General features: G+C 44.2%; 1 protein-coding gene across 5 annotated transcripts in view; it reads left to right on the plus strand.

Annotated features, from left to right (window-relative positions):
- LOC5521400 (cilia- and flagella-associated protein 46) overlaps positions 1-14565 on the plus strand; it is a 44719-nt gene that overhangs the window by 29439 nt on the left and 715 nt on the right. For 2 of the 5 annotated variants that reach the window (XM_048729395.1, XM_048729399.1), the window contains 32 exons: positions 473-571; positions 774-833; positions 1162-1239; positions 1358-1423; positions 1801-1949; positions 2541-2639; positions 3033-3279; positions 3522-3575; positions 3671-3778; positions 3956-4078; positions 4230-4336; positions 5087-5180; positions 5270-5494; positions 6567-6713; positions 6897-6964; positions 7108-7186; positions 7574-7810; positions 8391-8480; positions 8736-8825; positions 9609-9785; positions 10166-10266; positions 10432-10517; positions 10791-10978; positions 11208-11252; positions 11491-11567; positions 12254-12411; positions 12529-12629; positions 12972-13038; positions 13167-13202; positions 13457-13559; positions 13995-14107; positions 14256-14337. In XM_048729395.1, the coding sequence (XP_048585352.1) occupies positions 473-571; positions 774-833; positions 1162-1239; positions 1358-1423; positions 1801-1949; positions 2541-2639; positions 3033-3279; positions 3522-3575; positions 3671-3778; positions 3956-4078; positions 4230-4336; positions 5087-5180; positions 5270-5494; positions 6567-6713; positions 6897-6964; positions 7108-7186; positions 7574-7810; positions 8391-8480; positions 8736-8825; positions 9609-9785; positions 10166-10266; positions 10432-10517; positions 10791-10978; positions 11208-11252; positions 11491-11567; positions 12254-12411; positions 12529-12629; positions 12972-13038; positions 13167-13202; positions 13457-13559; positions 13995-14107; positions 14256-14337 (3554 nt within the window). The remainder of the gene's footprint in view (positions 1-472; positions 572-773; positions 834-1161; positions 1240-1357; positions 1424-1800; positions 1950-2540; positions 2640-3032; positions 3280-3521; positions 3576-3670; positions 3779-3955; positions 4079-4229; positions 4337-5086; positions 5181-5269; positions 5495-6566; positions 6714-6896; positions 6965-7107; positions 7187-7573; positions 7811-8390; positions 8481-8735; positions 8826-9608; positions 9786-10165; positions 10267-10431; positions 10518-10790; positions 10979-11207; positions 11253-11490; positions 11568-12253; positions 12412-12528; positions 12630-12971; positions 13039-13166; positions 13203-13456; positions 13560-13994; positions 14108-14255; positions 14338-14565) is intronic. The other 3 variants (XM_048729396.1, XM_048729397.1, XM_048729398.1) reach the window with 3 other exon arrangements.

Consider the following 14565-nt stretch of genomic DNA (forward strand, 5'->3'; position numbering starts at 1 on the left):
CGCCCTCTATCAAGTGGCCGCTTTCCAAGGTCCCGAAATATTGGTCACACGATCAATGTATTTGATACCTCTATTGAGCGGCCAGAAAATCCGTTTTTGTATTAATGCACCCTTTTGTAACAATTTACATGGAAAAGATGATGGGTTATATACCCAAGAACAACCTCTTATTATGAATTTGTTGTAAAGCACGACTCAAAGCCACAAACCTGTAAATCTCTATAAAACTCCCAACCTAATTAAGCGGCCGCTAATGAAAGTTGGCACTGTATCCCAGACGTCCTCCTCTTTTGCCCATGTGGGCGCTGTGTCGAGTTATAGATTTTGACCCATACCCTCTGTCCTTTCCACAGTAGTGTTCTACGGAGTATAAATCATTTCCTACTAGCATCTAACAAGCATGCTACCCCTATTTGCCATCCCCGTTGATAGCAATGCTAACTAACTGATGCGCGCTTGTTGTCATTCACAGGTTTCTATCCAGAGTGCAGAAAAGACTATGAAAGAGGGCGGGAAGCCGGGCGAGCGGGTGCCGTCAAAACGCAGCAAGGAGAAGAAGGATGGCAAGGAGGTATGAGTAACCTAAGAAGGAGAAACGTTTGGCCTGAGTCATGCAAACACTTTTGCATGCATTTTTCATCTTTACATATTAGGTGAACCTCTCTATGAAACAATGCGTGTGTTTGATAAAACATAACTCTCTATAAAATATTCAGACATAAATGTGATTATGATGTTTTCTGATGTTAATGTGTAACTTTCTCACTTTCTAGGACGCTTTTCCTACCGTCGCTTACTTTGTCTTCCAAACCAAAGCTTGGCTCGAGAACGCAGTCAGTTCTTATTTCTTCTATTACTATATAAATCTGTAAATCTATTTAAATATTTACCTTCAACCTTGTCTATACTTACACTCTTCCTATCTCTATCTAGTCGGTTTCCGTTTTCCATTCTGGGTATGTTCTTTGATCCATGCTCCTATGAACTCAAATGATCCATTAAATATAAAATAAATGGAATAAATGAATAGATTAATAAAATAAAATGTAATTCGTGAAGCCAAGGACTAAATACCAATAATATCCTTTGATAAAATACAGTAAATTGTGTCGGATGTTCCTACCCAAGGCCCACTAGTTTAACACTGATTTCTCATCCAAGTCACAGGTTAAGGCGGGCTCGAAAACTTGTCTGCCGCTGACTATGGATGGATGGTCCACATTTGAGCTGCCCGAAAAGGTATTAAATGCAATGGCTAATTGTATGTAAAAGCTTAGTTAAAGTGTAGAAACTTGTATTAGCCAGATTAGTCTGTGAGTCATTTTATTAAAAAAACTTTTTTTTTTCAATTCCTCAGCTTCAAGAGTATTTCAAGTGTGACGTCACCGGAACTATGATTAACAAGAATACCTTTCAGAAGCCCGTAAGCACCTGCATGAACCTTTTCCTGCACTCGTCCCCACTGGCGTCATAAGGGTGTTAACGTCACTGTTGCTGACGTCATAGTGGTGTTAACGTCACTGTTGCTGACGTCATTGTGGTGTTAACATCACTGTTGCTGACGTCATTGTGGTGTTAACATCACTGTTGCTGACGTCATTGTGGTGTTAACCTCACTGTTGCTGACGTCATTGTGGTGTTAACGTCACTGTTGCTGACGTCATAGTGGTGTTAACGTCGCTGTTGCTGACGTCATTGTGTTGTTAACGTCATTGTTGCCATTGTGTTGTCAACTACACAGTTGCTGACGTCATCATGCTGTTAACGTCACTGTTGCTAACGTCGTTGTGTTTGCGACAGATGTTGACGGTGCACTATCTGCAGACTCTGTTGACCGACTTGCGGGACCTTGGCCTTCACCACCTTGGGCTTCCTGTGGTGACCATGCAGCAGCTTGTCGCAGATATGCTACTCGAGCACGACCAGCTGAAGAAGCTTATTCATCTCAGGTTAGCCGCTTTGCTTATTCTAGGTAACTTACTTGAACTATGGATGACCGTGGAAGGGCACGTAGGTAAAACTCGTGGTTAAAGTCGAATTCCATATACGTAGGATAACAAGGATGTTATCAGTGGACTGTTGGGTTTCTCCATGTGGGAGAACTAATCGTCTTCCTCATTATTGGGACGGTGGGTTTTCCAGGCCCTCTGTTCTCTCCACAGAAGTGTTCTACTTCACTATGGATGATGTCCTTCTAGTATCTACCAAGCATTTGTCATCCCTGTTGAAAGTTATGCTAACCCATTAATGCGCGCCTGTTGTTGTCATTTAAGCCTTTTTGCTTATTCTGGGTAACATACTTGAACTTTGGATGGTCATGGACAGGCTTGTGAAACCCGTGGTTGGAATAGCATATACATGTAGCATAACCGGTGTTATTACTGCACGGTTGACGGTTGGACTTTTCCATTAGGGAGGATTCATTGCCTTTCTCATCACTGGGTGTTTTTTTTTCTCATGTGGGAGAACTCATTGTCTTTTTTACCAATGGACTGTTGGGCTTTTCCATGTGGGAGAACTCATTGTCTTTATCATTGCAGAGCGCTGGAGCTTTGCCAGGAACTGAACCTTACTTCAGGCATGTCACACCACGAGAAGGCCGCTGGCCACCTGATGCTGACCGAACAGCAGCAAGCCAAGTAAGTAGACAATAATTGACAGTCCCTTAGTAACCATTAAACTTTATGTATTTTTTTTTTTTGCTTTTGCCGTGCAAGCTAAGCTACTTTTGACTGGAATTCGAAGAAGTAGAGTGGGATTATAAGTGTATTTACATGATTTTATTGCAAATTGCTTTGTGCTACTGGTAATTCCCATGATATTTCATAGTTTGGAAGGATTTAAAAATCTAACTCACTCTACGTAGAGTTAAGGCTAAAAATCCACATATGAAAGACATTTTTTTAACTTTCTACATAAACGGTATTGATGACGGCTTGCTTTGATTTTGACTTTAACTGGCCGGCATAGCTATTCGTAATAGTTAGGCTAGGTTGACCCTTATTAACATATGGTGGTGATATGTGTTTCAGATCCCGCGAGGAGATTGAGATGTGGAAGGAAAAGCAGCGACAGGTTCGCTTTGAGGAGGAACGCTCACGTAATTCCAAGAGCGTCCTATTTGATGTGAAGTCTTCTCACAGCAATACGCGGGGTGGCACCCAGGCAGCCACACCCGGTAACCCTGGGGGTGAGCCATGGACCAAGTACAAGACGCTGATTAGTGGGCCATGCAACCGCGAGCTTTGGACTGAGCAAGCTGCAATACTCATCAGACAGGTAATATACTTAGGGAGTTACACTTGGTTACATTAGAGGCTAGCTGAACTGTAGCAAGCCTATAATCTGCGGAATGATGGGCCTTCAAGCCACGAAGTGCGAGTAGAGTAAGTTATACTTATCTGAAAGATAACTAAGTGTCACTTAAGCTAACCCTTTAAAAAGTGTGACAAGGAAAACATTCGGGATGGGGAATGTGGTTTAATGTGCAATTTCCTGCACTGAAACTGTTCCTTTTTCAGGGACACTTTCAAGTTGCTCGGCAACTCCTGAATGAAGCCAATGTCTCTGCCCGGGTAAGTTGATAGTTTATTTGTTTGTCTGTTGTTGCGTGTGTTCCTCTATTTGGAAACACATGAGCATCATGCTGTCAACTGTTTTTTTTCTACAGGCATTTGACGACCACACCACGTTATCGCACGTACTGCTCCAGTTGGCTGTGCTAGCTCTAGCGGAATCGAACTGGGGACAGGCCACCTCACTTTTATTGGAGGCGCAGGTAAATTGCGATAGAATAAAAGGAAAGAAGAAGAAGAAGAAGAAGTAAGCATGCTTTCATTGTAGACTTTAAAGGGCCGTCTCGGTACAAAGCTACTTGCCTTTCTAGGCCGTGATCGTTTAATGTCTTACAAATCAGAATCAGTTGTGCTTCAAAGGAGTGGTAATTTTCCCATAGAAACTGAAAGGCGACCAGCGATTTTGGCTGAGCTCAACGCTGCTACTCTCAGACGCTGCTCTGTCAAAGAAGGACAAACACGCCGACACACTACGCCGGCCAGATTCCGCAGCCATGGAAAAGGTAAGTCGTCTTTCTGCTAGCTCACGTGATCAATTATTACCTTTCCTCCCTTTATTCTTCCACATTGTTGGATGTTGGATTATTTTTTAATGTATTCTAATGTATTTAAAAATCCATGATTCTGAGTCCCTCTTACTTCTATTCGCTTTAGGCGCGTAGTATACTAGTTCAAGCCAAGATGACCTTCCAAGATCTATCTGAAGATAACCCTAACAAAGCAAACATGGCGGACTACATCGAAGCCGTGCTGGAGGCCAGGTAATACTTTTTTTGGCGTAATTTAAACCCTTATTTTACCCCCCCCCCCCTCCTCCCCAATGCCAGTCTTGTTCATGTCATGAAAAAATTCCCACATTGTTCATCTTGGAATAAGTTCACACATTTGTTAATGTCTTATAATAAGTTCACACATTGTTCATGTCTTGGAATAAGTTCACACATTGTTAATGTCTTGGAATACGTACACACATTGTTAATGTCTTGGAATACGTACACACATTGTTAATGTCTTGGAATAAGTTCACACATTGTTCATGTCTTGGAATAAGTTCACACACTGTTAATGTCTTGGAATAAGTTCCCACATTGTTCATGTCTTGGAATAAGTTCACACATTTGTTAATGTCTTGGAATAAGTTCACACACTGTTAATGTCTTGGAGTAAGATCACACTTTGTTCATGTCTTGGAATAAGTTCACACTGTTAATGTCTTGGAATAAGTTCACATACTGTTCATGTCTTGGAATAAGTTCACACTGTTAATGTCTTGGAATAAGTTCACATACTGTTCATGTCTTGTAATAAGTTCGCACACTGTTCATGTCTTGGAATAAGTTCACACATTTGTTAATGTCTTTGAATAAGTTCACATGCTGTCCATATCTTGGAATAAGTTAACACACTGTTCATGTCTTGGAATAAGTTCACATGCTGTTCATGTCTTGGAATAAGCCCATGCATTGTTCATGTCTTGAAATAAGTGTATGTTTCGATGTTTTTTTTTTCAGATTGGGTATTATTGCTTCTGATCACCTGATTTCTGACGCTAAGGAACGCGAGCAGGATCCGCATACCCACAAAAAGCTCTACACCGCCTGTCAGGTCAGAAATATTTATGTTCGTAGCCATGTTCACACCGTGTGATTGTTTTAAAGAATAACAGACTAACGTATTCTCGTGTGACTATTTAGTACCTTCAGCGTGCCGGCGAGTCACTGACTCAACTGGGTTATCGCCGAGAAGCCGTGCGTGTGATGCTTAGGCATGCTGATATCAAGAGGGTGTTTGCAGACCAGACCACTGAACAAGACGAGCGCCATAGGGCTTTTATAGAGGCGTACAACATACTCAAAGAAGCAACAAACATCGCGGACGCTGTTCTCTTTGATGCTCAGTCGACACTCACTCTTCCAGAGGTGGGATTGATATTCAGTTAACATGACCTCACCTCACTCCATATCGCCTCACTCAATCACACCCCAAATTGCATCACTTTGCTCAACCTAACCCCACCTCACATCACCTTATCTCACCCCTTGTCACCTTACCTCACTTTACCTCTGCTTATCGCAGCACTTCTCATCTCCCCTCCCCTCACCTTACCCCTGCTTACTGCATCTTCTCGCCTCACCCCTTTTCCCCTCGTCTCACCCAACCATATCCCACCTCAACTCACCCCTCCTCGTCCAGCCCACCTTATCCTTACTTACTTCACCACTTCTTACCTCGTTTCACCTCCCCTCATTTCACCTCACCTTATTTTCATCCCACCTCAACTCACCTGGTTTACCTCACATTAGCCTCACTCCACCACACCTGATCCCAACGATAGTGAAACATACTCATCTACCCCTTCATCATGCTCAACTCTCTACAGTTCCTCACCTGGTTTACCTCACATTACCCTCACTCCACCACACCTGATCCCAATAATAGTGAAACATATTCAGCTACCCCTTCATCATGCTCATCTCTCTACAGTTCCTCACCTGATTTACCTCACATTACCCTCACTCCACCACACCTGATCCCAACGATAGTGAAACATACTCAGCTACCCCTTCATCATGCTCAACTCTCTACAGTTCCTCACCTGGTTTACCTCACATTAGCCTCACTCAACCACACCTGATCCCAACGATAATGAAACATACTCAGCTACCCCTTCATCATGCTCAACTCTTTACAGTTCCTCACCTGGTTTACCCTCACTCCACCACACCTGATCCCAAGGATAGTGAAACATACTCAGCTACCCCTTCATCATGCTCATCTCTCTACAGTTCCTCACCTGGTTTACCTCACATTAGCCTCACTCCACCACACCGATCCCAACGATAGTGAAACATACTCATCTACCTTTATCATGCACAACTCTTTACAATTCCTCACCTGGTTTACCTCACATTACCCCCACTCAACCACACCTGATCCCAACGATAATAAAACATACTCATCTACCCCTTTATCATGCTCATCTCTCTACAGTTCCGTGGTGTCAGTCTTCCCGTCCAGCGAGATGCAGTAGATGCTCGCCTATCTCTTGCTGACCTCATGGTTGACATGTTCACCCAGTTCTCACAGGAACACCGTGCAAAACGGCACCGTGAGGCCAGGAAAGGCAGCATGCAAAAGGTAAGATCGTGTTTTCACGATATGGAGTCAGAAGAGTCACGAAATATAGAGTTTAATGTAGACAACACAATATAGTGTGTTGCAAGAACATGCAACTGTTGACTAAGCAAGAGCATCCTTTTAATGCAAGTGCATCCTTTTAATTATAAGAAGATTTTAAAAGAATAGTGTGATTGATTTTAGATGATTGATGACTTCGTAAGGAGTGAGTCCACTGTTCAAGATGACCTGCAGTGGAGCGAAATCACCAGGTAGTTTCAGTTTGTTTTTGTTTTTGTTTTTCTTTTTGAAATTGGTAAGTCTGCTACTTGTTAGTTTTAGTTTTTTTATTTTGTGTTTGTTTGCACCATTATTCCCAATACGTGTTGCTTATATTTCCTGTTTTTATGTGCAGGTCGTTAGCAGTTGATATCATGATGCAGCTCTCTGTAGCGCACGGAATGGCTACTGGTGTTGCCAGCCTTAAAGCTAAGGTACCACACGAATAGACCTGTTCCCAGCCCTAAGGTACCACACGGATAAACCTGTTCCCAGCCCTAAGGTATCACGCGAATAGACCTGTTCCCAGCCCTAAGGTACCACACGGATAAACCTGTTCCTAGTCCAAAGTTATCACACGAATAAACCAGTTCCTAACCCTAAGGTACCACAGAAATAAACCCGGTTCCTAGTCCAAAGGTATCACACGGATAAACCTGTTCCTAACCCTAAGGTACCACAGAAATAAACCGGTTCCTAGCGCTAAGGAACCACACGGAAAAACATGTTCCTAGCCCCAAGGTGTTTTGCATTTTGAAGTCGAATGATCATGCTAAGCGAATTCACATTATTTATGACGTTTTCTTTCTCTGTTGTTTCAGAATCTACTGACCCTCGGTAGATGCCTACGGGCGCTCGCTGCTCACACCACTCCTGACGCAGAGAACCAGTGGAAAGAGATTGAACAGCTGGACGCACCACCACGCCGACTTTCTGAAGCTGAGGAGAAAGACGAAGGTGGGGAGGGTGAGGAGGATAATAAAAGCACTGAAGCAATTGCAGATCAGAGTGCATCACGGGAGATTCTCAAGTACACAAATCAAGCACTGCGACTCAATGTAGGTGGAACGTTAGTAAAATTATATCTCCCTTTTGAATAAGATGCTTTCTTCGAAGATATATGCAGCATTCTTTGTAGCGATTGTTTTTTTTTTGTCCCCTCGTGATTTTAAGCAATTATTGGATGAGGTTTTAGTGATATCCAGAATAATCGATGTCGAGATAACTAGAATAAGGCGAGGCCGATGGCCGCCCTTCTCCCTTTCACCACAAGCCACATTGATTCAGTAACTTTCTCGAAAACAAAATTTATTACTATAACTATTGCTAAGGCCGCCACTTCTCACAAACTAAATATTTGCGCCCTAGGCCCAAGATGCATTGCACTTATCTGCTAGCTGATAATTCACTAACTGATCAGCTAACTGATTAGTGAAGACACTCAGATTGCGTGATTCCTTTAAAAAAAGCGCACGCTCATTGCCAATCAGAATCGACCTAGTGAGCACAATGTATAATAATGACAGTTATCGAACTTTCCGAAATAACACTTAAATCACTCTCCACCCGTGCAAGTTCCCTTTTAACTACTTAACCCCTGTAACTTTAGCTGTGCATGTTCTTTTCTATACAATGCAGGAAGAGCACGTGACGTCCACGCGCTACGTAGGTCAAGCTGTGGAGTGTTTAGCGCAAGCTGTTCAAATAGGGCTACGAATTGGCATGCGGGTAAGTACGCCATTAACATACCTGCTTCAGAGCAAGTGTCAATCACATAGAGACTGCATGACATTCAAACAGTGTCTACTAGGAACCAAAAGGGGGAGCACGTGACATTTGCATTGAAACACAACATAAACACGAAATGCACATGCTGTCTATAAAGAGGACTTGATATCAGCTCCAACAGCACGCTTTCACGGCTTTCATACTTTCAAGTTTTACTGTAAAGTAAACAAATGATTTTTTTGTTCCTTTTTGAAGGAGCTGGTTGCTAAGGCCGCATACGAGATTGTAGAATGTATTGGCAATCACGACATGTCTACAACTGCACAGTACCTGGCGCTCTATCAGGTGAGATGGCACCCTGAGCTCTCCCCCATTTCACCCCTTCACACCCACTACCCTAGTACCTCGCACTCTATCAGGGGAGATGTCACCCTAAGCTCTCCTCCCTTTCACCCTCCACACCCAGTACCCTAGTACCTCGCACTCTATCAGATGAGATGCCACCCTAAGCTCTCCTCCCTTTCACCCTCCACACACCCACTACCCTAGTACCTCGCACTCTATCAGGTGATATGTCACCCTGAGCTCTCCTCCATTTCACCCCTCCACACCCACTACCCTAGTACCACGCACTCTATCAGGTGAGATGTCATCCTAAGGTCTCCTCCCTTTCACCCTCCACACCAACTACCCTAGTACCTCGCACTCTATCAGATGAGATGCCACCCTAAGCTCTCCCCCCTTTCACCCTCCACACACCCACTACCCTAGTACCTCGCACTCTATCAGATGAGATGCCACCCTAAGCTCTCCACCCTTTCATCACCCTCCACACCCACTACCCTAGTACCTCGCACTCTATCAGATGAGATGTCACCCTAAGCTCTTCTCCCTTTCACCCCTCCACACCCACTACCCTAGTGCCTCGCGCTCTCTCACCCAAGTTCCATTATCTTCCCTCCCTTCCACAATACTTTGCACTGTATCAGGTGAGACATCACCCTTAGCCCCCCCCCCCCCCCCCGACACACGACCTCAGTACCCCGCGCTCTATCAGATTAGACATCACCCATTTTCCCATAACTGTCCTAAATGTCGTTCATTTCTTCATTACCCTATATATTCCAGAGCTGCTACATGTCACACCAGTTGGAAGAAGTCCTGTGTCGAGCTCAGGCCGACCCGGCGGTGTCGAGACAGGCATCCCTGATTCGTCAGAGGCGGGCTCTGAGCGCTGTAGATTTCCTTACTGACAGCACGTCCAGTGTGTTTACGTCTAACACACATCATCTCGGCGACTGTGAGGTGAGCACATTCAGTGTGTTTACATCTAACGCACACATCTCGGCGATTGTTAGGTGAGCACATCCAGTGTGTTTACATCTAACGCACACATCTCGGCGACTGTTAGGTGAGCACATCCAGTGTGTTTACGTCTAACACATCTCGGCGACTGTGAGGTGAGCACATCCAGTGTGTTTACGCCAACACACACCATCTCGGCGACTGAGGTGAGCACAACCGGCGTATTTACGTCTACAACACCATCTCGGTGCGTAGTCAAAGGTATCGTATGGATAAAGGATTTCGATAAGAAATAACCCACTTTTTGGCGGCCAAGGGAGTTACTACGTTTTATAGCTTGTTCTTGTCGTATGAGCTTTGGTGGAACGTTTTTTTTCCAGGCCTGGCGTCGTTTGTCGGTGATGAGAAATCATCTGGAGCTGACTAAAGAGTTTTCAGTCACCAATCTCCAGTTCGTAGTGTTACAGCACTCGCCGGACAGGTATGATCACCCCTATCCGCCCCTCCCTTCTTCCTTTACTGCGCCTTCCTCAATGCAGTCTCTAACATTTCATTCGTGCTTCTTTAAAAATTACAAGACAGGGAAGGTCCTGGTATGATGGTTCGTGATGTTTTGCGTGACTCTGTATTGCTGGTCATATTGTAGACGATTCCTGTACGGCGCTGTGCTTGATAAAGGAAGATCATCAGTTCCAAGTGGAAAACCCAGTAAACAGACCGGCTCCGTACCCGGTAAGACATGGCGTCACATGTATTACCTTAACCCTAACCCTAACAGTGGCTTGATATTACCATGTTAGTGATGTTATACGTGATCCGCAACACACGACTCCGTGAACAATAGTATCGCGTCACTTACCGCGTGGCTTGATAGAACAATTTTGTTAAAAGTCTTGATTCTGCCACTAAAGTCACGACTTAATGCTGCCGTAAGAATGCCTTAATAACTTTGCTACTTGGTAATCAGTTACTGAACTGAGGCATGTATCGTATTCCGTGGTTTAGTTCCGGCGAAAGCACTGGTCACTCGTGCGGAAGTGAACGCGAAAGACCTGGACAGCTTGATCGAGATGTTTGAACACTTCAAGGCGGACACAGCGTCTGAGCTGATGCGACAAAACTATCTCCAGCAGCAAAGGGAACAACACCGCCAGATGATGGGAGGGCTGAAGGACGACGTTACCCAACATCAGGTATGTGACGTAGTGCTATGACGTCATAACACGTGACCAGCACCGCAAGATGATGGGAGGGCTAGAGGACGACAGTGCTCAACATCAGGTATGTGACGTGCTATGACGTCATATAACACAGGCTGGGTGGATAGTATGACATAGGTATTAGACGTCACCTTGGTAAATGTTGTGATAATTGGCAGCAGCGATAACGTCATCATATAATTCATGTATTTATTTGTTTCAGATCTCAGATGATTGGAGCATCAATAACCGCGAGACCCAACTCCAGGTAGTTTGGCCTTGTAACACACCTCCACACATGAACGAATTCTATCTCAAGATATCTCTGTTGGTCTCTTTTCTACACACCTCTTGACATGAACTACTTGTAACTGAAGACGTCTAAATTAGTCTTTTCTCTAAAAACATCTAGACATGAACGAATTCTAACTCAATACATCTCAGTTAGACTCTTTTTTACACACCTCTAAAAATAAACAAATTCTAACTCGAGATATCTCTGTTAGTCTCTTTTCCAGGATGTGGTGGCAGCCGTAGAAGCCTATCTCGATCCAGTCTTGACAAAGCTTCAGCCTGCACTGAAGTGAGTAACATCCAAGGGCTCATTTATTGATTGAAGCAATCTTCTTGGACTTGCCGACTCGGGTTAATACGAGTAACGGCACGAGTATAAAGTAGCACCCAACATAGGATATCGGCATGCTAAGGGAACAACACATAATACAACTTTTTTTTAACTGTTGGGTTAATAGTTCTATTAAGGGAGGAAAAACCCGAAGACATGTAGAAAAACCTTCGGCTATAAAACAAACCAACTAACTCAACTCACGTTGGAACATGGAAGCGAACCTGTGACAACTGTGTGACCAATGCTTCCGATCAGAGGCTCAACCCGGGTTCGTGTCAGCTTAAAGTAAAAAAAAACTATCTATCTTGAGACCTTTTTATTTCTCGCCCTCTCGGATATTATCGTTAAGGCGAAGATTCCATCCCTCATTGGTCTTAAATAACCTGTCGCTGAAGAAGCTGCCACCGTTACCATCTTCGGTGCTATACCACAACTGACTAGGTCTATCACAAGTGAGACGCAAACACTAAGCATCGTAACCTCTACTCCAATACGCCTTCGATGTTCTAGATGCTTTCTAGTACCTTTTTTCTGTGCGCTACTCCATTTCTAGTGTCCTGCAACTGCACTTCAACTTAGCACTTGGAGCTTTGCATATCTATAGCGTTATCTTCACTGTCAAATGTTGTTTTACTTTGCAGCCCCGAAACCATCTCAGACGCCGTGGTGCTTCTTGCGGATGACCAGCTTTTACGACTCCCTCTTGAAGCATTGACAACATTCATGATCCCTCGAGTCACCTCGCTTTCACGGGACTTCTCGCTGCAGTTTCTGTACCACAGGCTTCATCAGAGCGAAGGTATGTGAAACTTGACGTAGCACCAGCTAGATGAAGACTTCAATACTAATAAATGGATTTAGACTTTAACTAGTATGAATAAATTCAGACTTTAACCAATAAATAAATTTCTTTTAGACGGAGATGGCAAGGGCGATGCCAGAAAGGGAGGAGCAAAGAAAAACGACAAAAAATCGGACAAACCGTCGACCGCCAAGTCAAAACCTAGCGACAAAAAGGTATTCAAAACCTACAACTATGCTTGGTAACAACATGGTTCTCGTATTTTTATAGCCTGACCCCAGCACTTCTATCGAGTTTTCGATGGACCGGTGGAGAACTCTCGCCATATGAAGTTCTTTAAGGTCACAAACATTTATTGAGCCCGGTGCAAACAGCGCCAACATCAGTATTGCTGGCTTCGCCTTGCTACGCCGACCAGAAGGCGATGAAAATGTTGGCAAATTACCAACAAACACATCAGCTTTGCTTTTGTGGCTGTTTGCCGGGGTTTGAGCGTGTGTATTCGCACGTGTATCCGCGTAAAAGGCATAAAGATACATGAATGTTGCCTGTTTCAGGGAGGCAAGGAGCTTGGATCCGCTATCCCAAAGGAGGGACCTATCGTAGATGTCAACGGAATACGGTGTATCCTTGTGTAATGTTTGCCAGCAGGGGTGGAGACCCCAATACACTACGTGCAATATGTCGAATCTGTACATGAATCAATTCATTAAAAAAGTTTTTATTTTGTATCCTTTACTATATAAACACAGATATTGTTGACCCGTATAATGATAATGCTGATCAAGGTGGGTAATGCGATGTGTTATCACTGAGAATGATTTGTGCTGAAGTTACCGTGCGCCAGAAACTGCAACATGCCGCTGAATGCTGGCTCATGTCGTACGCTAACCTTGTGGTGGTTTCTTCGTTTATTTGATTTAAACGTTTGTGAAGTGTAACCCCAACTTTACTACTTCGATTTGTTCTGCTGCATTTACCTGTTTGTCGGTTGTAGAGGTTGTATGTACAGATTATCTGATAGATTCTCAATCATGTCCAGGTTCTCCGGATAGTCCAGCCCGCGTAATGACCGAGGTTATCGCCAAATACAAGACTTTCGCGGCCAAGTGGGCGGGTACTATGGGCACCGATCATCTGCCAAGGTAAGACTAGGGTAATAATCCAAGCATTGCTCGACTTTCACGGCCAAGGGACAGGCATTTATCATCTGCCAAGGTAAACTAGGTTATTAATCCAAGCAGGCTTTTCACCCCCTATTGGGCAGACTTTTATCATTTGACAAGGGAAACTGCAACATTAACCCAAGAAGGTTTGATTTCACGGTCAAGTTGATGGGTATCGACCCAAGAGGATTTTTCACGGCCAAGTGCACAGGCTTTTATCATCTGCTAAGATAACTTAGGGTATTGACCCAAACCAGCTTGACTGTCCGGCCAAGTTCGTGTGTATCACCAATTGCCAAGGTAAACTAGGGTATCGACCCTGCCCTAGCTGACCAGCCCTCGTCTCGCCGTCCCAGCCTAGCAATGGACACACCTTAGCTTGCCATTAAGTCAATTTTCTTTTTCGCTGTCTAGTGTGGGGGAGTTTCAGCGTCTTTTGAACGAGAGCACAGGGTTCCTCTTCTATGGCACAGAACGTTGTCTCGGGACATTACCGCCGCAGATGCTTGCTCCAATGAACATATCCGGTAAGTACTCGAGCGGACAGCCTAGTTATCGAGTCGTGACGTCAAATGGAGCTCGTCAAGCAGTCCCCATAAGCCAACTTGTGCAGTGGTGTGCTTGCGTCCTGGTGAGAATCAACATGAACTTAAATTGTATTTTTAACGTTCTCAGATTGCCAAGTAGTTTTCCTGATGGACAGGGCACAGACGAGCCAAAGCTTCCAAAGGCAAGGCCGCGAAGATTCGACTAAGAGGTGTGTATGCATCACATGTATCTTAGTTTAGCCAACACTTCAGTGAGATGAACGCAATTTGAATGATCGATTAAAATTTGAATGATCAACTCCCAATGATTGGTTTCCACATAAAGGATGTGCAGTACAAGTCGTGTCCTCCTTATTCCATGGAGGCAGTACTGACACCACAACTAGTGTCATGTCACTGCAAAATTGGTACACAAATGACCTGCCTCCTTAACGGTC

This window comes from Nematostella vectensis, chromosome 6, assembly GCF_932526225.1.
Source record: "Nematostella vectensis chromosome 6, jaNemVect1.1, whole genome shotgun sequence".
NCBI lineage: Eukaryota > Metazoa > Cnidaria > Anthozoa > Actiniaria > Edwardsiidae > Nematostella > Nematostella vectensis.